The sequence below is a fragment of the Triturus cristatus genome, chromosome 2_1, assembly GCF_964204655.1.
Source record: "Triturus cristatus chromosome 2_1, aTriCri1.1, whole genome shotgun sequence".
NCBI classification, from domain to species: Eukaryota; Metazoa; Chordata; class Amphibia; order Caudata; family Salamandridae; genus Triturus; species Triturus cristatus.
In genome coordinates this window covers 932,726,684-932,754,513 of record NC_140581.1, presented here as the reverse complement: position 1 = coordinate 932,754,513, position 27,830 = coordinate 932,726,684, and the positions used below count along the sequence as shown (strand labels likewise).

The 27,830-nt window shown below is 43.0% G+C and overlaps 1 protein-coding gene across 1 annotated transcript in view; it reads right to left on the bottom strand.

The window, feature by feature from the left end:
* LOC146866111 (protein prune homolog 2-like) overlaps positions 1-27,830 on the bottom strand; it is a 1,273,164-nt gene that overhangs the window by 385,660 nt on the left and 859,674 nt on the right. Inside the window, exons 8-9 of the mRNA XM_085633391.1 lie at positions 16,230-22,521; positions 8,821-9,601 (exon numbers count right to left, since the gene is read on the bottom strand). Coding sequence (XP_085489517.1) covers positions 8,821-9,601; positions 16,230-22,521 — 7,073 coding nt within the window. The remainder of the gene's footprint in view (positions 1-8,820; positions 9,602-16,229; positions 22,522-27,830) is intronic.

Sequence of the window (27,830 nt, the reverse complement as noted above, 5' to 3'; positions counted from 1 at the left end):
TTAAAATGAGCTACAGGTGTAGTGAGGGGGCGGGGCTAGGGGCGGGGCTAAAGGCCAGACGTGATGATACTTAACGACTTCTGTAGTAGTTGCAGCACATACCAAAACACATGAGAAATGTGTTTATATAAACAAAGCAAGTTAGCTTATTACACAAAATGAAAGAGAAATGCCATAATATGTTAACATTTCCTTTATTTTGCAATAGTTGCACCTTTTTAATGTCATACTGTTAATTGCTGTTTGCCACAATACTATATATTTTTGAGCATGCGAGTAGGAAGAAACTGAAAATACCCCCACTTCGAACAAAAGATCTTATGGCACCAAGTAAATGAAGCAAACAATCATGACCCTCCCCAGAAGAAATCTCTTGTCTCTTCCATCGATCTATCCATTCATCCTTTCATCCTACCATTTACCTGCTGATGTCCACCATTTAACCTTTACATTTTATTGTCTATTCAGTCTTTCATCAATCATTCAGCTTTTCACCATTCCGTCTATCCACCCTTCATATCCAAACCTATCCATCCATCTCCAAACCTATCCATTCATCCTTTCACTTATCCATCTCTTTATCCACCTTTTCCCTCACCCATCAATCCATTCGCTCATCCATCCATCAACCCTTTCACTCTTATTCCATCCACCTTGTCATTCCATCCACCCTTTCACTCAGTCCATCCTTTCACTCATCCATCATCCACCTTTTCATTCATCCATCCAATCTTTCACTTATCCACCCATCATCCGCCCTTTTAGCCAATCATCCACCCTCTTTCACCCATTCATGCTTTCGCTCATCCATCCATCTATTCATCCATCCATCCATAAATCCACCCTTGCTCACTCATCCATCCACTCACTCACTCACCTACCTACCCACCTTTTTTTCGTTGTTTATGAATCTTTGTCGCCGAGCAGACATGTACACACAAAGTGCCACCCATTTTCTTTAAAATACCTCCTGAGAGTGTCTTGATTCTCTCTCTTTCTCTCACTTTTTTCTTACAAAAACAGGCATACAAATGCAGGCAAACACACAAACATAGCAGACACACAAGGGCAGAGATTACATGAGCACCAGTTACATTACAGAAAGTCACATTAATTTTTGTTTTAGGCCTAGGACAATTAAGTCATTTGCTCAGAATCACAGGATGTTGAGCTGAAGCTGGGACTCAAACCTATTTTCATAGATCCTTGTTAGGCAGCTCTGACCGGCCCTAACATTACATCCTCTCAATTTTCCTATCTGGGAAAGATGCCTCACAGCCTATGCAAACATAAACCCTCCCACCAAGGCCTGAAAGACACTGGAGCGAAGGTGCTAACAGGCACACAGCAAGTCCAATTCACTAACTCTCCCCCTTTCCCAGCAAACTATAGCTTCGGAGCGCTAGCCTGGACATGGAGCAGGGAAGAAAAGCAGAGAGACCCTTAGGCACCATCCCATCGCCCAATGTCCACTTTACCAATCTGATGCTGGGTAGTGTGTAATACTGCCCCCCCCCCCCTTCACAGACTCGTGCTGAGAGGTGCATTCATCTCGGGTGTCACGCTGTTATTAGATTTGTGGGGTAGGGGATATGCTCAGAGTCCCACACCTACAGTGTGTTTGACTGGACAGTGTCTGATTGGACCCTTCACTTTTATTCACAGAGGGCCGCAGGGCATTCACAGCCCTATACAGCCCTTAAGTGATGCTAATGAGCCGCTGCTGGATTGCTCAGCAGCGGCTCCATTCAGAGGCATACACTGCCCCTCCCTCCTTTCTGCCTTCTCTTTTTCGGCAGCAGCCGAGCAGAGCACTTTCTGCGCAGCACAGTCTCCGGTGCCATGGAACCTGCTCTGCCTGACTTTCCCCTGAGTACCGGTACTGTCCTTGGCGAAGGAAAAGTTCTGGTGCTCAAAGGGAGAAAAATAAAAAGTGGCGGTACTCCGTACCGGTGAGTACCGGCCCATTTAAAGCACTGGGTAATACCTTTCTACAAATGGAACACTCGTATAGATAGCAACAGAATGCTACTTATTGCTGGCTGCGCAGCTATAGTGCTGTGATTTAAAAAGAAGTAGTAACAGCTATAGGAACATAATGGCATAACAAAACAACACAAGGAGAAGTAGCTATCACTTGGAAGAAAAGACATTTGTGGTCCAACACCAATATTACAGAGTTGTGTCAATTGACCTTCATGTATTCACGACATACAGGCATATTTTCCATTCTAGCAATAGGAGGAACTGGAACTTTTGTAGAACAAGCTAATTATGACTATATCAAAGGTTTAGTATTGACTTTCAACCATACTATAAATGGGATAGTCATTCAGGAACAAAAAACAGATATAAGGAAGACGGAGGCATGTTTGATGCTAGCTTTTATCTCGCTATTCAAAGCTGACTTCCCCAGTTAGTGGAAACATGATGGTTATTGTCTAGGGAAATATATTATGTGTGTGGCAATCAAGCACCTGCCCGAAGGAAACATACGTAATGTGTGGCGGTGGTTGTGTGGACAGGGGAAAAATATCTCAAACTAAGGATACCTCCTTCGGTGGCATACAGGGCTTCACAAGCTGCAGAACAGTTCTCTTTTCTCTTGGATAAAGCTTTAAATAGCACTACAGATACTAAAGTGAAATTAACACAAGAACAAATTTGTATGGTATCCTTACAAAAATCATTTACAGCTAGATTATTATTAGCCAAAAATGGCGGTGGTCATGCACTCGTAGGGAAAGAATGTTGTGTGTACATTAAAGATTATTGTGAGGCCATTGAGGATGATTTGGGAAAAATATGAAAAGTTTAAGCACATCGCAGCTCAGATTCTGAATTAGAAATTTTAGACTGGATAAAGCAATGGAGCTGGAAGGTATTCATAGGATGTGTTATAATTCTTGGGGTAGGTTTATCATTTTCTGTAATGATGATGTATGTTAAAAAGCTGTTGAAGAGTGTTGCATGAGTGAAAATAGCTGAGGTAATGTCAAATCCATTTCCACATCCTTGATTGACAGGTGGAGTGTACAGTGAATTAATTCAATTTACAAACAAACCAAGTTTCTGGAGGCAAAGTCACAGCTGAGCAAATAAACTCTCTTGCATTATGGAATTGGGCAAATAGGGGAGGATTTTGTGCAAGCAGGGGAAGATTCTGTATGCGACAAAAACGTGTTGACATTTTGCTTACACTTTACCCAAAGTAATAGGGCGGGCAATTGAGCATGATGGAAACTACATATGCGGCAAGGACATGTTGTTTACTCTCTAAGTTACATATTAGCAGGGCAGTTGATTGTGTAAGAAGACGACTGTGGATGTGACAAAAACACATTGTTGAACTTTAACCAAGGAGACAGAAAGAAGGCTATTTGACTAAGAGGTTGTTAGAATATAAAAGGTAGATGTAGGAGGAAGTGAGAACAGCATGTGACTTGAAGATAGGAATCATTCTCAGTGAAGTAGTGCAGACGATGAGCTCTCCTGACAGATACAGGATGAGGTTCATTTTTGCCGTCATTATTGGTGTGTGTTTGCCACCTGTAAATTGAAGCTAAATTAAACTTCTTTGTTGAACATGCATGGTGTTATGCGTATATTTACTTATTCAAGGGACGTGCCAAAATTAACATTTAGTTAATTTAATTTAACAAACTACTAGATATATGGAAAAGTATGCCCCACAGTGAACGTTCACAAAAACCTGCTTGTCACTGTGTACATAAAGCTACATGTTTTCATGAACAGCACTAGTGAAGCCAAAAAGTCACTTTATCCTATCATGTCCTGGGAATATACTAGAGATAAACATGTTTTTCAATAATGGCTAAAGTAGTATGTTTGGTGGAAGAGTAATTTTGGAAAAGAACACCTTGTGCTACCTGAGAGTAAAATCGTTTAGAACTGGTTTGCCTCACAGCTCTGCCCCACAGACAGAATATGCACCATGGCTTGCTGTTAATGACCCTCCATCTGGAAGACAATGGCTTGGTCTCGGAGAACAAGGCAGGAGTGATGTTAATAGCATCCGCTTAGTGGGCATAGTCATCTGTGTGAGGGACAGGAACAGTTGGCAACAAAAATGGCAGCTTTCACAGCTCTTTCTTCAAAGTGGATATCTCACATGGGGATGGCAGGAACTGCAACCACTGATTCCCAAAGACACCCTAGACTTTCTGTCTGCCCCCCTCCAAACCCCCAGCAGAAGGGAATACAAGTTCTACTATTGACAGGTGGAAGAACCTCTAGATGTGAGATGGAGGTACTAGGCTCCTACACCTGGAAGAACGCTAGGGCCATCTTTGTTTGGAGGATTCTGGGAAGGCCTGCTGTAAATTGAGAGCATGTGCAGAGGAAAATGCCCACTGTTCTCCCTGCAAGTTGAAATCACATAGTGCGGCTGAGTAATTATTATTTAGAAAGAACAGAGCAACAGCGGTTAGATCTGTGAGGGCAAGAGGGTTGGCCTATTCACCTTTTCATTAGTTACCATTCCCTACAGTATTGCTCAATGTTCTCCCTTCTACCTTTCCTTGATAAGCATAATCCATGAAGCCAAACAAAGGAAGCCGTGCTCTAATCCGGCTTAAATAACACTCAGTTATACCTCTGTATTTCCAGCTCCTTGACTCCTTCATTAAGCTCTCCAACAGCTGCAGCTATATAAATTACAGCTGACAAAAACGTTATGTCCCTAATCTTTAGTTTTCTTCTCCAACTGCTCTAACTACTGTACTGCCTACCCTCTCTACCTATTTTGGACACCCTACAACATTCGCTACATGGGTCTGAAACCTTGCTATTCTTCAGGGCGGAGATCTATGTATGAAATCACAGTCCAGCTCTATCATCAAAAATGGTTTCTTTTTATTGTGCTACTCAACAACAATCTGTTTCTACCCTCAATATCAGTGTACCTAAATGAATATTGAACTGTAAGCAAAACATCCAAAATACAGCTGACAACTAGTTGCTACTCTCAAGAAAGAGATCCCATCCCACTGGTTCTAAAGAGCCTTCACTAGTGGCCTGTCCTTGCCAGGAGCAGGTCCAACATGCTATGGTCCACCTGCAAATGCCTGGGCAATCTTGCACTCTCTTAGCACTTCCGCAAGATGATGGGCCATCATCCTTTGCAAAACTCTTACTCCTCGCCCTCCTCCTCCTGTCTTTCTCCACCTCTAGAGTTGTCTGAAAAGGTGACTGTAGGTTTTCAGTTTTCACTAATAGGCCCTTTGGAATCAACCACTGTTACAATATTATTCTACACACGCTCTTGGTTGTCAGTAAAGTGAAAAACGTCGCTTTTCATCCAACAGTAAAAATTCCTTTCCAGGTACCTGTCTGGGTCGTGCATTGGACTCAGAGCGTGCGTATTAGAAATTTCATGCATTACGAAAATAAAAAGAAATGAATAAACATAATTAATAACATTTCTTTACATATGCATACCTATAGGCATGGCCACTTAGGTGGTGTGTAAAGACGTTGCCAATCACCTAATGTGGGTTTGTCTAGCCTGGCTCGACCCTCATAGCTGTTCAGGTTTATTCATTTTTTCAGACAGAAGTCAACTGGCCAATCTTGGCTGTATCAAGTACTCAGCAACATCTCAGACATGCTCCTATTAGGGGAATGGGTTAATTGCTTGAGTGGCTTAATGGATATGGGCCCTGCTATTAAACTGAACTGTCAAGCTTTAGTGTATTTCAAATCTTCTTTAGATTTTAAAATAAGTGTCCAGCGCTTATCATATTTTTTGGTCATAATTGCATTGTTTATTCAGTTCCATCTGACCTTCTGGAGGGATTTGCTACCCCACAACAAGCAAGAGTAGTTGCAGGTAGCCATTGTTTCTGTTCTGTTCTGTTTTGTGTTGGTCTGCCTCAGCCTAACTCTTCTTTTATGGCATCATTAACTCCTTCATCAGTTTTCCTTCTGAGTTAAGGCTTTGTAAAATGTAAACCTCTGTTATAAATTAAGTGTACAATTAATGTAAACATTGTTTATACATATCTTGTACTATGCTGCCAAATCACACCTTGTTTATTGCTTTAAGATGACTTTCATTCAAATATTATGCAAATGAAATAATTAAATTCATATCCATACCATTGAACAAAAAGTCCACCCTTCCATTTCATTAGCCTCAGCTGCAGTGGCTGGTCAATCATAAAGTTCAACACATTTGAAGAAAATATGGTCCAAGCCTTCGCACTCAGCCTTGCATAACGTACTATAAGAATGTTTAAAACCCTGTTCACACCAATTCTCGTGGTCATAAGCTGCAAAGATGTCCTACAATAGATGTAAACATATTTTGGTTGTTCTGAGTGAAAAAGGGACGCAGATCAAACAAGTATGAATCATGCAACTGGCCATATAAACTTAAGACATCCTCATAAGGGGGCATGTATGGGAGCAATAACTGCCCCCCCCCCCCCCTTGAACCTTGTCATCTCGAGGATAGAAGGGAGCACACAATTCAATGGAAAGTATTCGTGTAAGACCAGTAACATAAACTGAAAGCAAAACGGAAAACATCTGCAGGTAATTGGCCACCCACTGCAGAGAAGAGGGAAACTAGCAGGGGAAGTGAAATGTATTAGGGAAACTAATTACTTATCAAACGTTGCCACAACAAAAGTGTCATATGCCCACCCAATGGGTAGTCTCAACCCTGTTGACATAAAATATTAAAGCAATATAATTCACAGTACTAAATAAAGTCGATTAAAGGAGGATACATCATTTTACCGAAGTATTTACGAAGTGTGTAACATTTTTTGAATAGATTTCAATATATTCAGGCAATTTCTGAGGAGGTTATCTTTCAGCAAGGCCAATAAAGTGTCCTTCATAGTCATATGTTGCACACTTTTGAAGCAATGATATTTTCAGAGCAACACTCTTCTTGACCCAGAGCATTGCAGCATTACCTAGATTTCATGCGTTGCTGCCATCTATGTATATTCCTTCAGACGTCTGTTGCTATCAGGGTTAATTGTTTGAAAATGGGATCCCTCCTTCCAGAAAAAAATATGGTAGACCATGTCAATATTTTTGCCATATATTGCGCCCTGTTGTAGGGTTCATGTAACCAGTTTATTTTGCATTTCTTCTTTTGATTTGTGACCAGCTTGATATTCATGAATAAATGCATGGGGAACAGATTGACTGCTGTCTACACAAGCATTGTAAACAGCCAATATGTCTCAACTTATGTGAGTGCCAATCTAATGTCTTTGCCACCGCTTGACTGATTCAAAAAAAGAAACAACATTTCAAAATATTGGAGGAAAAGCGTATCTCAAACTGTACATTGAATTCAATATTTTCAGTCTTTATAAATGGCATGGTTTGTTTTTCAAATACTTTTTATTCAGGAAACTCTGAACACAATTAAAAAAGAATAAGGGAGGTTTAACGAAAATTATTGCCAAGGCCTAATTTTTTTTTTTCAGAGGATTCAAAACTGAAACATGCTCCAGCAATCAGGTCATCTGCAGTAAGCCTTGGAACAGAATGATGGGCTTCCAGAAGAAGAGGCATCTCCTTTTCCTTCATGTGATTTACACCCTCTGCCAGTGAAGTGACTGCAGCACCATACCTTAAAGTCTGCCTTTTGGCCATAGCCTTGCAAAAATATACCTGTTGCTGTACTTTTACATACCAGCTGGGAGGAGTGTGGAGCAACACAGAGCACAAGGGCTGGTATTTGAGGGGGTAAGCACCGCACAAGTGAGAGATTAAGAAACACATGCCTGACATGTTTTCCAAACTAAGAGGCATATATCCAAGGAATTGGCGTACGGCAGCATCACAAATCATATTGCTGCGCTGTCCTGCGCTAATTCAAAAGGACAGGAATGCACTGTATTTACAAGATACGGTGCATTCCTGACCTTTCAGCCAGCACTAGCTCACATTTTTCAGCTGTGCGCCAACGCCGGCACCCTTGCACCATGGTGCAAAAGTGTCTGTGTTTTTGGCATGATCGCCCCAGGTTTGCCTGATGTTGTAAATCTGCTGCAGCGTCAAAATCCATGGGTGTTGCGTGAGAACACCCACAGCAACACCCATGGAACGCCTCTTTCATGCAGAATAAGGCAAGGCAGGCACTTGAGCTGCCTCGCCTTCCTCCATATCTACAAGGCCTTGAAAAGCCACACAAGATGGCTTTGCACAGCCTTGTAGATATGGCTAAGTCCTGTGCATCACCAGAACGTCACCATAAGTGACGTTCCGGTAGCACACAGGGCTTGTAAATATGCCCCTGGGCGAATATTTGTTCAGCAAGTTTCTAGTTTCCCCCGGAGAAAGTTACCTATGGGAATTCCCAATGTAACAAGAAAAGCATTTTCTGAGATCACCCACACCTGCTGTAAACTTCGCCTTCCCCTCCCTTGATCAGTCTGCACTAAACTTGGCAGCATAAAAGTGAGTGCGCTTTATTTTACGTTGCAGAATTTGGTGAAGATTTATCTAGGAAGGCGGGAAAGTTATTGCTGATACAAAACAGCTTTTCCTAAGGAGCGTTGTGTCTGCCTTTACTACAGCGGCAAAAAATCGGTATGATAATTGCATATGTAAAAAAAAAGGACTTTCCCTAAAATATTTAAAAATCTGAATATTATATAAAAAAAATTTTTTGCAACTAAACATATTCTTGAAAGAGAGAGAAATAAGACGAGAAGTGGGAGGCAATGAGTGTGTAAGTGTATGTGTCTGTGAAAGAGAGAGCAAGTGGTATAGAGAGGGAGGGAGGGTGAGCAAGACAGAGAGAAACAGAATGACAAAGGTGGCACTTACTTATTTCTTTCACCATTTTCTTTCTCAATGTTAACAGGGGAAAACGTCGTTTCTTTAAGTTTTTGTTTGGATTTGGTGCCACCTGCAGGAAATTGCTGAGACAGCAGACCTGATTTACTGTCAGTGTCCCCAAAAGGCAAGCAGATAGCCTTTCTTGACAAGCCACTCATAGCAATGTGTTCACTCTGCTCACAATCTTCCCCTTGAATTGTGTCTGTTACACGTCCACTCTGTGCCTCAGGGATACAGTGGTCATTCAAAATAGCATCCTTTTCTCTCACAGAATGTCCTGCCGCCCAGCAGTCTGTTTTTGTCCTGCCGGGGGAAGTTTCCGAAAGTTCATTTTGGTTTACAACCATCGCCCAGCTCTGTTCGTGTTCTACATTTTCCTGGCACCCCCTTTCAACGCCCAGGGGTTGTTTCACAGAAAATTGCTCCTCTTCTGCCTGATAAGAGTCCCAGTGGGGCCTGGAAGTGGATTGGGTTTGACATTCATTTCTCATGGAGATTGGCTGAAATGCATCCGAGCAGCCCGCCGATAGGCCTTCCTGGTGCTCTCTTTCTTTAGTTACCACCACATCAGTGCCTTCAGAGGAAAGCGAGCTTGCTGCTGTCTCCAGGGAGCCCTCGCGCCAGCTCCTTGGATCTGAAGCACCAATAACAATCCAGTCATTTGTGTCGTCAACCGAGCGTATCCTCGCGCGCCCGGTATCTCTTTCTTCGCTCTCAGAGCTTTTTTCTCCATTCATTTCCATCTCAGCAGGAAACCTCCTGCTAGTTTCTGTGGACAAATAAAGAAAAATAATTTAAAACCAAGTCTTTCCTAAACCAAAATGCACACAAGTCAGCATTTTGCAATAGATCTGCATTGCTAAGATTCCTGAAGGCCAAAGTGCTATCTCTTTGTCATATGCCTGGAAGACGTCACGTCACCCCGGGGGTTCAGGGTCCAGGCTTTTTCAAAGAGACGCTCTGTTAATGTTTGCCAAATGCAAGATTAATATCACTTCCTCGAAGAAACTAGTACAGAGGAGAAATATTTTTATAATAGCAATTCCTTACCGCAAAGTGGTCTTCCTCTGCCACCTTCTGGTGAATCAATGCAGTGTATTTGTATATTTGCTACAAGTGTTTTCTAAGGCATCAGAGGACACTGAAATCACAGAATCAATAGTGAACAGTTCAGGCGGCAGCTCGTCCTCAATGACCTCTGCAGAGCTGTGAGGAGGAGTTGAGGCGTTAACACCTCCTGTGAGTGGGTAGTATGTCTCTCCTTGCCTCGTGGATAAGGGAAAAGAAGAATAATGCTCCTTTAAAGACGAAACTCTGGCAATTTGTTTAGCCTCCATAGCACAGGAAACAGAGACAGGAAGGGTTTTCACTTCAATCTGTGTTTCAGCACATTTTTGTGGCCAGATTTCATTCCCCTGCTCGTTGTCAAAATCGGCATCCGCAGTAAATGTATTACATGGAGTGTGTTTTTGGCGATACGTATCTCTGTTCTAATTTCTTGCTTCTTCATATCTTCCCTCCCAACACTTTACTCATTTTACCCCCTCACATCACTAACACTAGTGAACAAGACAGATTGTCCTTCTTGCTGGGAGAGGTGAGGGCTGGGCTGGTAGCATGTCCTGAAGGAAGGCACCGGGCCGTGATGGAGTACCAATTGACTTTTTTCAGGATAACATAGACCTTTCGGTACCCTTATTAACTAATGTTTTTAATAATATAGCCCGCTCAGGCACGCCACGTTCTTGGAAAACTAGTTTTATTGTCACAATACATAAGAAGGCTGATAGGGGGAGTCCTAAGAATTATAGGCCAATTTCTCTTTTAGATACTACAGCTAAATTAATGGGTCAACTCCTCTTATCGAGGCTGGAGTTATGGGCGAAGGAGAAGAACGCCTTAATGCAAGCACAGTACGGGTTCCAGCAAGGAAGAGGTACCATTGACCAGTGTCTGAATCTCTCTCTAATTATGGATAAATACTCCAGAGAGAAGGGTGGATAAATATATTGTGCATTTATGGATCTTTCGCAAGCATTTGATTGTGTTTCCCACTCCAAGCTCTGGCACATAATGGAGGAGATGGGCTGTGACCTCCCTGTTATCAACTTTATCGGCCAGCTATATTCAGACGCTACTGCAACTGTCTGGTATGGGAAAAATGAGGAATGTACCCGCCCTTTTAAGATCTTAAAGGGGGTAAGGCAGGGCTGCGTCCTGGCTCCATTCCTCTTTTGGATCTATATGAACGGAGTAGAAAAGGCGCTTGTGAGTACGACCTTGGATGTCCCTGTGGTTGATTCCCTCCCACTACCCATCCTCGCATATGCTGATGATGCTGTACTGATTGCTAGAAAAGGGCTAGGCCTTCAGACTCTCATTTCAGCCTAAACATCCTTTATGGAATCATTGGACCTCCAAGTTAATCAAGCTAAATCTTTTGTAATAGCGGTCGGGCAGGAAAACAAGTGAAACAAGCATCGACATAGCCAATATGTCTCGCCTTTGGGACCTTATAAGTATTCAGTTATGCAGCACAACATCCTTGGTGCAACAACAGCAACTGTTGCATGTCTAAACACTTATAAGGTTCCAAGGGTGAGACCTATTGGCTATGCCAATGCTTGTTTTAGGAATGGTTTTATCATGTATTTGGTGATATTGTACAACCTTGAGAAAAGCCCCATGGCTGCGAACCCTAAGGGCTGAAATGTGTTGGCTGCTCTTGTGGAAACATGGTAGAATGAAATAAGAAAGTATCAGAAATAAAAGATAAGAAAGGTCACAAACCAGCTCCACTTTGTGTTGTATACAGTATTCACCACCATCTGTGATAAACTACTGATATGCTTAAGATACGAAAATGTTCTGACTTTTCCTGCAATTCTTCCTAATTGATTCTGATTCTTGTGGGCAGGGGGATTTACTCACACGAAGGAATTGTTAAAAGTACATTCAATATATTTGCTGCCTTGTCCAAGAGGTTAAGGGACCAGGGGGATCCCCCCTTTCCTACAGAGCTCTTTGAACTGCACATCTTCCCACAAACAAATGTTCTAAGTTTGTGAAGTGCATTTCTGGGGTGTCAATCAGCAGAAGTCTCCATGTCTACATCGTTCATCCTCATCTTATGTTTTCCTTTTGAAAATATTTTTGCAATGTGAACCTATTTAGGTAGATTTTAGGGTAATTCTTTTCTGTACTGATTATCGCATGTTCCCTTCTACTAGCCACGGAATCAGTGAAACCGCCACCAATCAGGAAGACACTAATGATTTTAAGGAGGTAAGGGCTATGACTGAGCTGTAAACAGTGGCAAAACTCTTGTAAGTTTGTTCACCTACCCCATACTACCTAGCATTGCATTCCATGTATGTTGTTACTCAACAGGGTGCTGAGAATAGTAGCCCTTGAAGAAAAATACTGGCACTTCAGTGTGGTTGGTGCTCTTACACCATATCTGACCCTGAGGTTCTTCGCATGGTAGCAGTGGCAGAAGGATTCATCACATTCAGAAACGCTACAGGCTGTGCAAGTGCAACCAAACAGACAAGACTCAAATAAATGCGTGGACCCTCATTGGTTGTGAAATGAAGAGGTGGACTGAGGACCTCTTGGATTGGAGAAATTAAGAAATTACTACTCCATTTTAGAGGGGGACAGAACTCTGATGAACTACTTCTCCCACTTGGGCATGTGGCATGGGGAAATCAAGTGTGTGTGAGGGAGCAGGGTGCGCAAATGAGGGCCGCTAAGCCCGGTTTGCACTTTGCTTTCTCAAGAGAGCCGCCTCTATGTCAGTAGACGGATGCAGAGTGTGAATGTATGTATTTCAGGGTGCACCAACACACAGTGGACCAGAGGTGCTCTTTCCTCCGCGTCTGTGCCCAGTTGTCCATGGTTATGCAAACCGTGTAAACAGAAAAACCCACCATTTTTCCTAGTGAGTGTGGGTCAATGGTAGTGGAAAAGGAGGTTTGAGGCAAAGAAGGGGAGGAGCTAAGTAAGTAATTTTGTAATATAATTTCTGGATATTCTCTGATGGGGAGTATCTGCAAAATTTGTCAGGCCAAGTTATTTTCGTGTCTTTATTAAGTCGAATATCTGTAAATTTCTGACCTCCAGGGGTAGAAAATCCCAAACTCAGGGTCGGACTAGGACAAAAAATTGGCCCGGGCACCAAAATAAAAGTGGCCCCCATTAGCGAACCAGCTAAAAGGGTGGCCCATATTTGCAAATCAGGCCAGTTTGGAACATTTAAGACACAATTTATTGGTATTTTACACGGGATGTAAGGTTGCATGCATTTGTGTTTTCTGCAGGCAATGTTTGTGGTAATGTCTGGGAAATTCACAGTAAACACTTGCCCACCTGACCATAAAACATGCCCACAAACAGCAAAAAATATGGCCCACACCCTGATCTATCAGATCAGCGCACCGGGCACAGCTGCCCTGATTGCTCTATAGTCCAGTCTGAACCTGACCTCTACTAAATATTGGGTGAGAGTCTGTTTTTTAATCACCGTCTCCTTTGATGGCTTAACATATAATAATTTACATATATAGAACTGTAAAATGAAAAATACATTAAACGTGACCTACAGCAAATCAATTTACCCTGTCACAAAAAATAATCACCCTCTATAATTAGGAATAAGTCTGGTTCAGATCAAATTCCTGAGTTATGCTCGTCTCTGTCTAGCCATGCCCCCCCACCCCGCTCCCGTCGAATGGGAGAGATCTGAACGAGCGTCCACGGATGGGACATGCGGCGAGAAAGGAAGATTAGAGGCAGGCAGACAGTTTAGGTTGAAGTAAGATAAGTAGTTTAATGAACAATGACTGCTGAACTCAAAGATGAAAGAGCTCGCAATAGGGCGGAGGATAAGAAGAGAAAGATTGAATCCTGGGGAGATAAGAGAATGCAGGGGAGCACGAGGCATTAACAGGGATGGAAGGTGAGATACAGAGAGAAGGAGGAGATGCAGAAAGAAGGTGGAGATACAGAGAGAAGGTGGAGATTCAGAGAGAAGGAGGAGCTTCAGCAGAGCTAAGCGAAGCATTGTTGTTGCCCAGACAATAAGCCGTGATTGAATGTGGTGCCTCTGTGGTGAAAAAGTCTGCAGTCTGTAGTATATATTATTGTTGCTTACTTTGTAAAACGTCAGTTCCTCTCACTGTATGTTTACGGTGAGATGTGCTTTTGGGGGGCGCCCTTGCTCCCCCACAGGTAGCGAACTAAACACGCAGTTAACACAATAGGGAAACGATGTGCAGGGCTTTAATGCATCTGGTGTAAGTTTCTTGCAGCACTCCTGGGTCTTTTCCAGTTGTTTCCGACGGGGAGGGAACATCCGGAAGAGGGCATTGTCGGAACACTGAACTTTGAAAGAGTGCCACTCGCGCAACGTCCAGCGAATTGACGTCGCGGTCCTTCTGCCCTCAGAGGGGTTAGGGTCGGCTGCTATAGGGCACTGATGTTTTACGGCTCCTAGTTTTGTCCTCATCTGTGAAACCAGCGCTTAAAAGGACGGAAGCATACAATACCTCGGGCTCCTGATCTGTAAGTAACACATTCCCGGAAGAATGATTGCAGGGTGACAGAAAATGCAGGGTATTAGCACTACACGAGGAAGCGTTTAGAGAAAGAAGCAAGCGCTTAAAGGTTTCAAGTCTTTAATTAACAAGCACTAGCGATTATGTAGTTCTCGAGACTGGTCAAATGGTGTGAATAACAAGAAACGCAAGTGGTGCACGCGCGCGCGCGCGAAAAGTGAAAGTAGGCTGCGCGTGCAAGTGAAAGTGATCGCGGTTGGCTGTACACATTGCAAAGCTGCCGGCTGCGAGCGTGCACGCTCGCGTGAACGCAAGCGCTAGGCCAGCCAGCAGCACTTTGAAAACTCATCTACAAAAGTCTCTCCGAGCAGCGCATGCGCGCTGACTCAGCGAGACCTAAAAAAACTTGTTTTTATATGGACTCGGGTAAAATCGGGATAGTGAATTCCTTCCCTTATTTGGGGGTCCTTCTAGACAAAAAACTATCGTGGCAACAATTGGCCGAGGGTTGAGTGTTGGGACTCGAGAGAAGTATAACGGCGATTAAGGCCTTCTCCCATAAACTGGGCTCAAAGCCATTAGACCCCATTAAGAAGATTTATCAGGTCAAAGCAAAGTCTGCAGCTACGTATGGGGCAGGGGTTTGGGGGCTGTGCCCTATTGATTCATTGCAAGTTACTGAAAATACGTTTTTTAAGTCTATGGTGTCCTTACCGCAATCTTACTCGAACTACATTTTACATATTGAGTTGGACGTACCTTATATTGCAGACTCAATTAGGTTGTCCCTGATTCTCCTGTGGCGCTCCATTTGGAGGCGAGATACTTTGGTTTTAACTCAAAATATTATTAGAGACTGCCTAAAATTTGAGAACCACGGCAAAATTAGATGGTTAAATTATGTAGAGGAGGAACTGACAAATTTAGTGCAAAAAGAACTATTAAATGATCCAACAGCTTGCAGAAATTCTAGGGAAAAATTGGTGGATATTTTCATTAAGGGGGCCCAATACCTTAGAAGAGAGAGGAATTACACTAAACAATCGGTCCTTGTCTATCAATTTGTCCCCCCTCTGGTAGAGGGCGGCTATTCATACCTAGTGGATATCCTGTTCCCACAACACAAGTTCATTTTAACTCGCTTTTGTCTGAACCTCCTTCCACTGATGTTGGTTTTTCCGTCAAAACGCTTCAAACATACAGACTTATCAGAGTGTCCCTGTGATGGGAAGTCCCCTCAGTCCGGCCTTCATTTAATGTTTTTTTGCGGATTTTATAAGAAAGAAAGAAAGGAATATATTGCCCCGATTTTAAAGCGGCTTAACCAGGAACAGTGTCGGGTCGCACTATATTTCCTAAAGTCACTGCTCGATCCTCTAGTTTGCTATGCAGTGGCACGCTATTGGTGGGCGTGCATGGGCAAAAGGAAACAGTTGGGTCTTGATCATGGATGATCATTTTTATATATTTTTTTGATAATTTCTATTTTTAATCAAATGTATTTCGTTGTACCTATGTTGCACTGCTTTTAATTTTGGATACTCAAAATGTACTCGGCTTTGACACTTAAATGAGGATGAACCCGGGAACGAAATGCTGGGCATTGTATTGGGCCTGATTGATTTGTTTGTTTTTATGTACGTTTATGATCTTTATTTGCAAAGATCGAATAAAGTTTTCAAAGTCAAAACCTGGTAGACGTCACATCACCCCGGGGGTTCAGGGCCCAGGCTTCTATAAAGAGAGTCTCTGTTAATGTTTGCCAAATGCAAGATTAATATCACTTCCTCGAAGAAACTAGTACAGAGGAGAAATATTTTCATAATAGCAATTTCTTACCGCAAAATGGTCTTCCTCTGCCACCTTCTGGTGCATCCATGCAGTGTATTTGTATATCTGCTTCAAGTTTTTTTAAGGCATCAGAGGACACTGAATTCCCAGAATCAATAGTGAACAGTTCAGGCGGCAGCTCGTCCTCAACTACCTCTGCAGAGCTGTGAGGAGGAGTTGAGGCGTTAACACCTCCTGTGAGTGGGTAGTATGTCTCTCCTTGCCTCGTGGATAAGGGAAAAGGCACGGATACATCACTTTTAGCAGAATATTGCTCCTCTAAAGATGTAACTCTGGCAACTTGTTTAGCCTCCATAGTACAGGGAACAGAGACTGGAAGGGTTTTCACTTCAATCTGTGTTTCAGCACATTTTTGTGGCCAGATTTCATTCTGCTGCTCGCTTTCAAAATCGTCATCCGCAGTAAATTCATCCCTACATTGAGTGTGTTTTTGCAGATATGTATCTCTGTCCCAATTTCTTGCTTCTTCGTCGTCGCTGTCCAAGAACGTTGATATGACTAGTGCCTCGTCCATGTCTGGTGCACTGATGGTGGACTCGCACTCTATTCCATGTTTTGGGCTCACCCACTGCCTTCCATTCCCTGTGAAGGTCTCTGAATTTTGGACAAGCTCTCCTCCATGTTGACAATCTAACATGTGTTTACTGTCTGGAAATGCGCCATTACCCCCTCTCTTTTCATTCGCTGTTGGAAAGGAAGTGGCGATTTCTGACTGACTTTCAGAATTATCTGGATCAGGTGAAGTCCACTCCTGACAGACTCCCGGGGTGCTGTCTGAATGGAAGGTACCCATTAGGTTCTCGAGAGATGACACACATTCCTGTCTGAAAGAGTCTGACACTGCCTCGATTCCAGGTTCTAGAACCAGGTCATCTTCATGTTCACTATCGCTCCTCGTTGTTGTCCTAAGAAATTCGCTGAATTCAGGCACGCAATGAGTGTTGGGGGAAATCAATGAGCGCAAGGCTGGTTCAACAAGAGGTTGACCTACAGAATTACTGCCACACACAACTCTGTAAGATGGTGTTTGCTGCTCAGGGGAGTCAGCTGTTTGGTGGAGCTCCTCGGGAGTTGTATGATGGCCTTGGCTTCCTTCCTCTTCAGACCCTACTGAAGCTAGAGAAGACCGCGTGGACATGTGCATAGTGTCGTAGTGACGGCACACATCAGGACTGCCTGAGGCTTGCAAGCTGCTGCTGTCACCAAAGTGAACCACATCAGGGTTCTCAGCTTCTGTTTCAAAAGTATAAAAATGTTCGGCATTGTTCCACAGATCTGGTTCCACTGGGACTAATTGATTATATTCTTGCACATGGTCAGGAAGAATGTCAGGAACAAAGGTAGGTTGCAGTGCCTCATGATCCCAGCATACCTCAAATTTTGGCTTGGTAGTTTGTGATTGGTCTGTTTCCAAGGGGTCTAAATGGCTGACGAGTTCACCATTTTTGGAGGCGTTCGACCATTCTTTCTGCCACAGATTTGAATTATCACCTTCATTTGACAGTGAGGATGGGAGGCTGGTGTTTTCTAATTGTGGATTTTGGGAAAGGCTTGTTAATTGGACACGCAAAGGGTTGCCGACAGTCCAACTAGGTGACGTAGTTCTTTGTTGATGTTCCTGCTCCAGTCCACATCCACCAGCAGCATCCTGGGGCTCTTCCCTTTTGATATTTTCCTGGTTGCAGACTGTTAACGTAATAAATGGCTTTCGATGTAAAACAGAGGTTGCCCCCTGACCGGTTTGATTATTCAGGGTCTCCTCATTGAAACAGGTTCTCTTTATAAACACTTCTGGGGTCAGGGGCATTTCTCTACAGGGCGAGCTATTAAAATGAATATGAGCTTGTGAAGAATCAATTTGTTCACATTCTGTGGCTGGCCCCTGAGTACTATTGGCTTCAGCAACATTGTTTGTTTTCAAAATGGTGTCTGGGCTTGAGCAATTTTCTTCCACTTCTCTTGTCTCATCCGAGAAAGGATTCCAGCAATCAGAAATTTGTTTTGGAAAACTAGATGTTTTCGCAGTGGTCTTTACTTCTAAGTTTGTCGCACTTACTGCAAATGGCTCGTCCTCCTCTGTGCCGGGCGTCGTTGCAGTGGACTGTTCATGGTACCATCTCGTTACGGGATCTGCTTGACCCGCCTCTTCATGATTGGAAATTGTTTCAGCATCTACCGCCGGAGCCTCAGAGAGCTCTGAATTTTCATTTGCCTCTGGACTTGTTAAAGTAGACTCTGTGTCAACATCAATCTGTGTATTCCAAATATCCAGGTTTATAGGAACTTTGTGACTAGTGCTCCAATTGTTGTCTTCATGAAGGATATTCTCAATGCCATGACAGAGGTGATCAATTTCATCTTCGCATTTTATGTCACTGTTTTTTGCTTGACTCCAGAATTCTACATTGTCATTATAAGAAAGAGTGTCATCTAAGGTAACTGGTTTTGTAACCCATGGGGGGACCTTTTCTGCAGCATCGCTTATATCTGGACTTGACACACTTGACTGTGAATACTCATTTGATGACCCACTGCAAACATTGTCTTCTCTGCAAGAGCTTCTTCCTTGATCCCCTTGTTGAAACAATTCCTCGAATTGTGTGTACCCAAGAGCCTTACTACTTTCAGGTCTTATTCTAATTAATTCATTTCCAACACTCGCAGGTTCATGCAAAATATTACAATTTGAAGGACAAATCTGATGTGAGGCCATGCATTCTGTATTGTTAAAAACATTTTCTGTCCCAAAATGTATAGCAGTTTCATGCTCCTCAAGATATTTTTCACCACATTCTACACTATTTGCCAACATTTTGTTCTTACTGTGTAGTGTCTCAGAGTTTTCTTTGCAAATGGTTTTTTTCTGATCAATTTCATGCAAAACTGGTTCATCTGAAGCATAACTTAACTCTGAGCTAGAAGAAGAAGACCAGGCTTCAGAATTCCAAAACTCTGCCTCATCCAAAACTCCCAAATTAGAACTCCGACGGGCTAAACCCTGCTCCTGCAATTCGTCAGTTATTTGGTGACTCTTTTCCACTGGCGCAGGTGTACCTTTATCAGATGGAGATCGATTCCAGACACCCGGAGTCACCTGCATTCCCAGTGAACCTTCAACGTTGATCTTTTCACCAATGTCAGTTTTATCAGAATCTCTATCATCCATGACTCTTGTTGAAGTTTGATCCTCTGTAGGTCGTTGATCAGCATTGTTAGACGCTGCACGTGAAATGTCACTACCAATGTACTCCTCTTTCTTCCATATATCTAAATTTGAAGAATAATCAGCTTCTTCTGGAACTTTTTCTTGGGGCTGTACAGCATAAGATTCAGGAACTACCTGCAGATCTGTATCCCACATAAACAGACTGTCAGGATTGAGGTTACAGGGAAGTATTACAGTTTCTTCAAAAGGCAAATAGGTCTCATGACCACTTTCCAAGGCTTCCTGCTTGTTCAGGTTATCACTGCGTGGAAGTACTGCAAACAGACCAGGGATTGCAGCATTTCTCTCTGAATTTGTGTGCAATGGCTGATTTGATAAAACTGCTGAAGATGTTCCTTGCATATGTGTATCTATTTCATTGCAAGTGGTGAGCCACAAAGCATCATTGTCTTGGTCTGTCGTGGTTGTACAAGGAACATTCTCTTGGCTTGTTAAGATATTTTTCTCTGAAAGCCATGGATTAGATTGTGGCTCTGAAAACCAACTTTCAGACTCAACTGTTTCCGCCCCAGCTGTTTGCATTTTCCGTTCCCTGGAATGCCCATCCATAAAGATACCGGCACCAGAAAAAAAGCTGAAGCCTGCAGTCATGTCAGTTACCTCCTCAGGGTGAGGTGTATTGTATAAATCAATATTTTTAGAAGCTGTTGGACTAGTTTCAGTAGTTAGATTAGCAGGAGGAGACTGATTATCTGTTTCACTGAATTTAATTTCTGCAGAATCTTCAGAACTAATTAGACTGTGTTCTTCAGCGTACAAAAAGCATTTAGAAACCCTTACTTCAGGAAGTTCTAAAGCCTTGTCTCTATTTACTACAGCAGCATCACAGCTTAGTAAGGTTGACTGAATACCATCCTCGGTGGACGAAATCCACTGGTCTACAGTTTCAGAGTTTGATGATTGGTTTTCAGAAGAGTTTTTTCCTTGGTTATGCCAAAGGTTTGCTTCGTCTGAGCTAGAGCTACTTCTCTCTAACTCAAAAACACCTTGTTTCAATTGTTGGCCATCCCCATTTTCTTTATCATCTCCCAAGAAAGTTGGTGAAATGTAGGAGTCGGATGTTGAATAATTGGTGTCCGGTGGAGAAACAACCACATCTTTGCCTACACTGGATGTGCTGAAGTCCAAACATCGATACGTCAGTAGGGGATCTTCCCAGGGACATTGAACCAGTAGTGCTGCGTTCCCTGAATTTTCTCCATAAACGTCCCAATCATCCAATGACTCTTTACATGGTTCTATTGAGTTTAGAGAAGGTTTAAGCAACATATTTTGATCTTTTCTCATAAAGTCTGAACTTCCTGATAATTTGTCAATAACATTTGTATTTTCCATTGTGTGTTGGTCTTCAACTACGCATTCTATGTCCCAAACCTTTGGCGATGTGTGACTATCTGTGCTATCATTAGCAGGTGTGATATTTGATAAGATGGGTGAGTCTTTTTTAGGGACAACCCAGTCATCAACAGTATTCTTTGAGGTTTTAACATCAGTTCCTGGGGCTTTCCAAAGACTATCCATTACTTTAGTGGTGTCGTCTTCCTCAAATGTTGTCCAGATATCATACTTTGCACTTTCATGTCGGTGCCTTCTGTCAGCAGAATTTCCCCAATGCTCTGATTTTGTATGAAGAGGTTGATCTTGGAACCACATATTGGCAAAGTCATCCATTTGTTGTTTCGATGGGTGAAGTGAGTCAGTTTGTAGGGTCTGAATGTCTTGGTTCCGAGAATCACTGTAGTTAAAAAGAGGTTGGGAAAATTGACTCCTTCTTTGGTCTGCTTCAATATGATCTAGTTGCTCACCTTGCTTTGGCTGAAACATAGACTTTATGACTATTTGATCACAGGTATCCTGTAGTAATGGACTTGCACTATGATCTCTCCCTGAATCGGGGCTTTGAAACACAGATTCTAGTTCACTAGAACTCCAGGCATCAGCAGCATATAAAGCATTTTTAGGATTAAGGTCAATGCCATCCCACCATCTGGCATATCTAAACTTGGATTGCGAGTGATCATCTGTGCTAATTTCATTTATTTTGTCAATCACATCCAAAGGGCAAAACAAGGGAGGGGCATTATCCAGGGGAGAGCTGTCCACAAAACTGTTCACTGGTGTTGGAGGAACTTTTATCTCTGGATTCATTCTCATTTCATTAGAGGAGGTGGTATCCTCATCCAGAAAGTCAGTCAGACTAGAGTTTTTTTCAGAGTATCTCCCAGGACTTTCCTGTCTGCATTTATATCCATCATCAAATTCTACGAGGCTGGCATTCTCATTTGCAGCTACCGGCAATTCATTTGAATAATTAGCCAAGCAATTTACTAATAGAAGCTCCTTGTCACGTTTTTCTGGCATAGCAGGTAGCTGTCCTTCTGATGAATCACTGTGAAAGAAGAAGTCATCTGCCATGGAATAATCTGCTGAATGTGTTGATGACTCGGATCGAATGCCCGATGCTGGGACTAAATCAAAGCCAAACAAGTCAAAGTTGTCACTGTTGTTCCTTGACTGCATTGCCAGTTGCTCTTCCGCTATCGCCCCCTCTGGGATGGGGCTATATGAGTCAAAACCAGGAATAAAGCTATGATGGTGAGGACCAACTTCGGCAACTGGACTGTCATCACTGAGAAAAACTGAGCTCTCTTTGGACGACCTGCTGCTTCGTATAGTAGCTAATCCACTGTCAGGACTGACAAGGTCTACGTTAACATCCACCTGCACTTGTGCAGATTCATTTGCATCTTGCGGGTTGTCCATAAAATTTACAGAATTTGGCTGTGGTTCTATGTCGGAGCCATACAGCTCCATGATGCCAGATGATCCCTGCGAGAGCGGGGCACTCCCAGCAACAGCTTCTGTCGAGGATGTTCTGCTGTTTGGAACCATCTCAGGGCGCCGTCTGTTAATCGCTTCTTTAAGCAATAGGACAATCTGGTCACAGGCAACCAAACAGTTTTCTTGGTGATAAACCATTATCTGGTCACATCCATATTCAATAGGCTCCAGCTCCAAGCAAGGACTCTGATACTCTTCCAATTCACAACAAATCTGCAAAGAAACAAATACATATCATAAATACGTATCGTAGTAAAATAGCATTAACACCTTCAAAGATATTCTAAACTATAATTAGAACATTGGAATGTTGAGCACTTCATTGTAGACAATGGAGTGCTCCGGGCATCTACTGGCCGGTAGAAGCCCGGAGCGCAACATTCCAATGTTGTTTTCCTTTCACAGCTGCTGCTGTGAACAAAGGCCTCACTGAGCCTGAGGGGATTTAAACCCCCTCCGGCTCAGAAAGACCTTTGTTTTTGCGAATCGAACATTCTGCCCTCTAGGGGTGGAATGTTCTAATAGCCTTAGAGCCCTCCTATCAGGCCCTACAGGCAATTAAAGGCCCGCTCCCTTGTTAAAGGCCAGAGCCGAAACACTGGAGCGGGCCTTTAATGGCCGGTAGAGATCTCTAGGTCAGGCTCTAAGGCTATACTAGAACAGTGGAATGTTGAGCGCTCCATTGAAGACAATGGAGTGCTCTGAGCTTCTAATGGCTGGGAGAAGTCCGGAGAGCAACATTCCAATGCTTATTTTCATTTCACAGCTATTGCTGTTTACAAAGGCCTCTGGAGCCCGAGGAGATTTAACCCTAAGGAAATGAATCAGAGTCCTAAACTTCGCCATTCTTGTGATGCTATACCTATAATCATCTCATGCAGAGCTGAACAAACTAATAAAAGAATAAGACATAAGACAACACAGATAGACTTAAAAATGAAAGTAAACAATGGGTATGCCCACTTACATTAGTAAAACACTAAGGCCCTGATTCTGAATGGGTCAGAGTAAAAGTGCGATTTATGACATCAGATAAAATCCAGCTATCTGGATTTTGGAATTCAACATGTGGTATAAACTGTACCAATTCAGAGTTTTTCGGAAATATTCTGCAGATTTTAATGCTTACCAGACCAAATCCGAATAGCAAAGTAAATACTCATTTGCCCTTCGAATTCCACCATGTTTGACCTGCTGAAATTTAATAAAGGGTGAGGAATTTATTGGGTGCAGTAAATCTCACACAACTTGGTATTCTATTCTCTGCTCAAACAGGGGTTTGTGTAGGGGTCATAAAAAACTCCAATCCACCTAGAATAAGGGCCTCACACCATTCAAGACAGAAATGATAGATTTAGAGACAATGTATCAAAGGAAGATGAAGGCATGGAGGATGTGCCATGCACTGGTACCACAAGGGGGACCACAGCAGCTAATTGGACCCAAGTGAGATGCAGGGGAAACTGCTGGCTAATAACATACAGGACAGGAACCAGAAAAAAATGACTTCTTTTGGATTTCTGAGAAACACAATAAATGCTGAGGGGGCTGCCAAAACAAGTGGCCTGCTCAGAATCAATTTCAGACAAGAATGCTTCTGCAGACAAGCCATGAGCACTTATGTTTCAAAATGGTCTGCCAATGTGACAGCAAACGTAAGCTAGGGTGGGTGGTCTGCTGAGGGATGGAAGGAGGTTGAAATTCCGCTCCCCCGGCGAGCTGGTCTAAATGGAAAACCTTGCTGGGCATTGCCTATCCACATAAACCCGACTTGCAATGGACACAAATTAGCGGCTGGATGTTGTATCAAGCTCCTAATTCACAAAGGGATGTGTAGGGATTTTACACCCAATCCATACACCTTTCCTTGCACCTTTTTAGGTGCAGGTTCAATGCACTCAGGAATCATTCCTGACTCCTGTCTACTAGCCAGACCCAATGTAAAGTCGTGGGGCCTCATTTACAAGGCCATTGGGCTGCTGGTGCACCCCTTTTTTTGATGCACCGGTGGCGCAGTGTGCCTGCCCATATTTACAAGGCCACATAAAGTCACACAGTGACTTTACAGGGCCTGTAAATATGGGCCAGTTTCATCCATTACTCTGCTTGAAAGGGTCGTTTCATGGGTGTTGCTGTGATTGTTCCCACGCAACATCCATGGAACCTGACACATTCCCAGCTTTATAAAGTTTTGTAAAGCTGGGAATCTGTGAGAATCCTACGCCGTGGAGAAATAATTTTATCTCTCCTTGTTTTTTCCCCTTTCTAAGCAATAGAAAGAGGAAAATGCCATCAATGACTATGTTTGTGCAGGAAGGTGTACCTTCCGGCACAAAAACAATCATCTCCTCAATGCAGGCCCCCTTGCAACATGACTCCAGGGTGCATGGCCCAATTGTGGATATGCCAATGTTACCATGTTTTAGGGAAAGAGCGCGTGCACTTTAGCACTGGTCAGCAGTGGTAAAATGCCCAGAGTCCTCAAGGCAGCAAAAATGAAGTCTGCAAAACAGGAGGTCAGACGTCAAAAAGTCAGGGAAAACCACGCCAACAATGCCATGTCTAACAGCTGCCCCTACCAAAACAAAATAGATTGGCCTGAGATTATCTTTTGGTTACCAAAGGGGGAGTCTGCTCAATTGTACTGACTTATAATGTACCCATCTCCTTAAAAGATCTCTTAGCATACACAAACAGACAGATACAATTAAGGATAGTGTAGAAAAGTTACATGTGATACAAAGTGTTCCTGATCTAAGTCCGAATGGCATCTGGACGTGGCTGGGGGAGGTTTTCAGCCATTGAGGTGTGAAAATATACCAAACAATTATTGGAATTATTGTATTTGTGGTTGTCGCACACATAGCAATTAAATTAATATTGTGTATCATCCAACACTCTTGCAAAAATACAAAACTGTCAATAATTGCACTATTGCTATTTCTAATATGATAAGTGATATTGAGGAGATAAAATTGGAAGTGATTTGACTGTCCTCTATTAAACTGTTGTAAGATAGAATATTTCCTTATGGAAAAAAGAGTGTGGCTTTGAAAACCTAAATCCTGTTTGTATCATGATAATTTACTCCTATGCATTACAGTATTAATGTTTGCACATTTGATCAAGAATTTATACCAAAGTTTTATGATCAAACCTTCCAGTAGCTAGGACTATGCTTGCTAATATTCATGGATGAAGTAGGCCCGGAAGCCATGCTTTCAAGGTAGTAAATTTTCACATTTCCAAGGTGCAAAACCTTGCTTTCATAGTACTGTTTTTATAAATGATATCTTCTCCTCGAGGATGTTCGGTGATTCTTAAGGGAGAAGTCCCACCACCTGTTCATTAAATACGTTTTTGCTGAAAGTAACAAGTTTCTGTCACGTGATTGAGCACCATTGATTTGTATTGAGAAAAAAACGTACATATATACTGATCTGAAATTCTATGGGCCTGATTCACAAAGGTAACTTATGCCTTTGAGTAATTTGCACTTTAGAAGAAAATGTACTACTTTTGGCTTATTGACAAAATCTGAGGGTAAGTTACTACTATGGAGCCGATTATGATGTCGTTTGGAAAGGCTCTGAATAGGATTCTGTACTGTAGAATCCGATTCGGAACCCTGGTTTCCTACCGGATCTTATAGATTTCCCAATGACCGATTACGATGTCCCGAAACCGTTCGAGCAGTTCAAATCTGTTCTGAAAAGCATCTGGACAGCCCGAGTTCTTCAGAGCTGATTCGTACGTTCTATGGACAAGGTTTCCGGATGAGCGATTACGATGACTGATTTGGACAGCCGTTCCGATTCGGTTCGGTTTGCCCAAGACGAAACGGCTGCCGGAATCAGTCTTTCACCATAGACGTACAAATGGGGCCAGTGGGGGTATCAAAGGGACCCCTCTTCCCAACCACCAGTCAAACCTTCGTATCTCAGGAGGAACCATTTCTTTACCATGCACAGGGCCTACTGGACTCCACGAAAGCTGTCAAAATTTGGGTCAGGAGGAGTGTTGGTGTGCACTAAGTGCGGCAGTCCAAATGAAGATGACCTTCATATGTTTGTACGTTGTTTGAAGATCCAGTCCTTTTGGGAGGCCGTGAGTAATTGCTTGTCCTGAAAGTGCAGATCAAGGTAAGCTCTGAGCTGATAATATTTGGGAGATTAGATCTGCAATGTAGCGTTAATAAGGACAGGGCAAAGCTAGTATTTTATGCTATACTCTTGGCTCATAGAGCGATATGTAAACTGTGGGTATCTCCTGCTTCCCCAATAGAGTGTGGCTGGCTGCAGTCGATGAAATACATTGCTAAGCTGGATACTTCGGATCAGGTAAGGAAGAGCTATGAATTCTGGACTCCCTTTCTGTCTTGGTGTGGTTGATGGTTGGGGTATTGTAAAAAAAAACAACCATTCAATGATTAAGCCTTTTATCTGCCTCAGCTGGTTTTAAATCTTCTCTGTGTAAGCAGGGGAATTTGGGGATTGGTTGGCGGTTAAACAAGGATGAGGTCTCCCAGCGGAAATACGAGGGTGCCTCTGTGGGGGGCCTCACTTTGTGCTCCCCCCCTTTTTGTTCAGTACATGAGGCATGAAACCCCTGGGTTTGTTACGTTAGAAGGAGGGTGGAAATAAGGCAAATGAGGACCCAAAAACAAACAAAAAAAGACCTTTCTCATGAGGTTCTTGGTAACTGTTCTGATGAGGAGGCTTCCAGATCCTCTTCTAGGCTGCTCATCCCAAGTGGAAAATAGAGTGTTGCCTTGTGTTCCCGGAGCTGCTACCTGGTCTGCGCTTCCCACTCTGTGATGTGCACAAGCTCGAGGAATCTTCTCTCAGAACTGGACAAGCTGGCGCACGAAGTGGTTGCCCAGTCAGGCTGATGGGTTCCAAGCTGTTGCCACGCTCATCCTCTTCAAAAGTGCACCACACCAAAACTCCTCCTGCTAGCAGAGCAGTGCTTATCTGAGCCTTCTCCTATCAACGGTTGGGGCCCGTGGGGATACCCATGGGACCCCTCTTTGCAACCCTGCACAGTGTGCCAGGTACTATGCGCAGCCTGCCACAGGGTGCAAGGTTTTCTGCAACCGCCCCATTTTTCAATGGTAGCCTGTGTTGTCGGTCGGAACACAGGCTCCCATTGAAGTCAATGGAAGTCCGACCGAACGGTGTTCGGAACCAACGTAATCGGTCGGTCGGAGTCTCCGAACCCAAGCCAGTCGGAAACGATTCCGAGATGGAGTCGGATGGAATTCTTTCCGACCGACATCGTAATGAAGCCCTTCATGTTCCTTAGTTTCTGGTTCTTGTTTGCACGCCGGTTATATTTCAAAATTGTTGTTTTTTAATGCCCATTTTTAGTAGAAACTATTAATGGGTAAGGTCACCAATCTAAATTTTACATGCTGCTGCTGGTGGCATGACGTTATCAAGATAAACCTCAAAGTTAGGAACTACTTTACAGTCCAAAATGTTCTCAACCTGACTATTCTGTGGAGCTGTTCTGCACCAGCT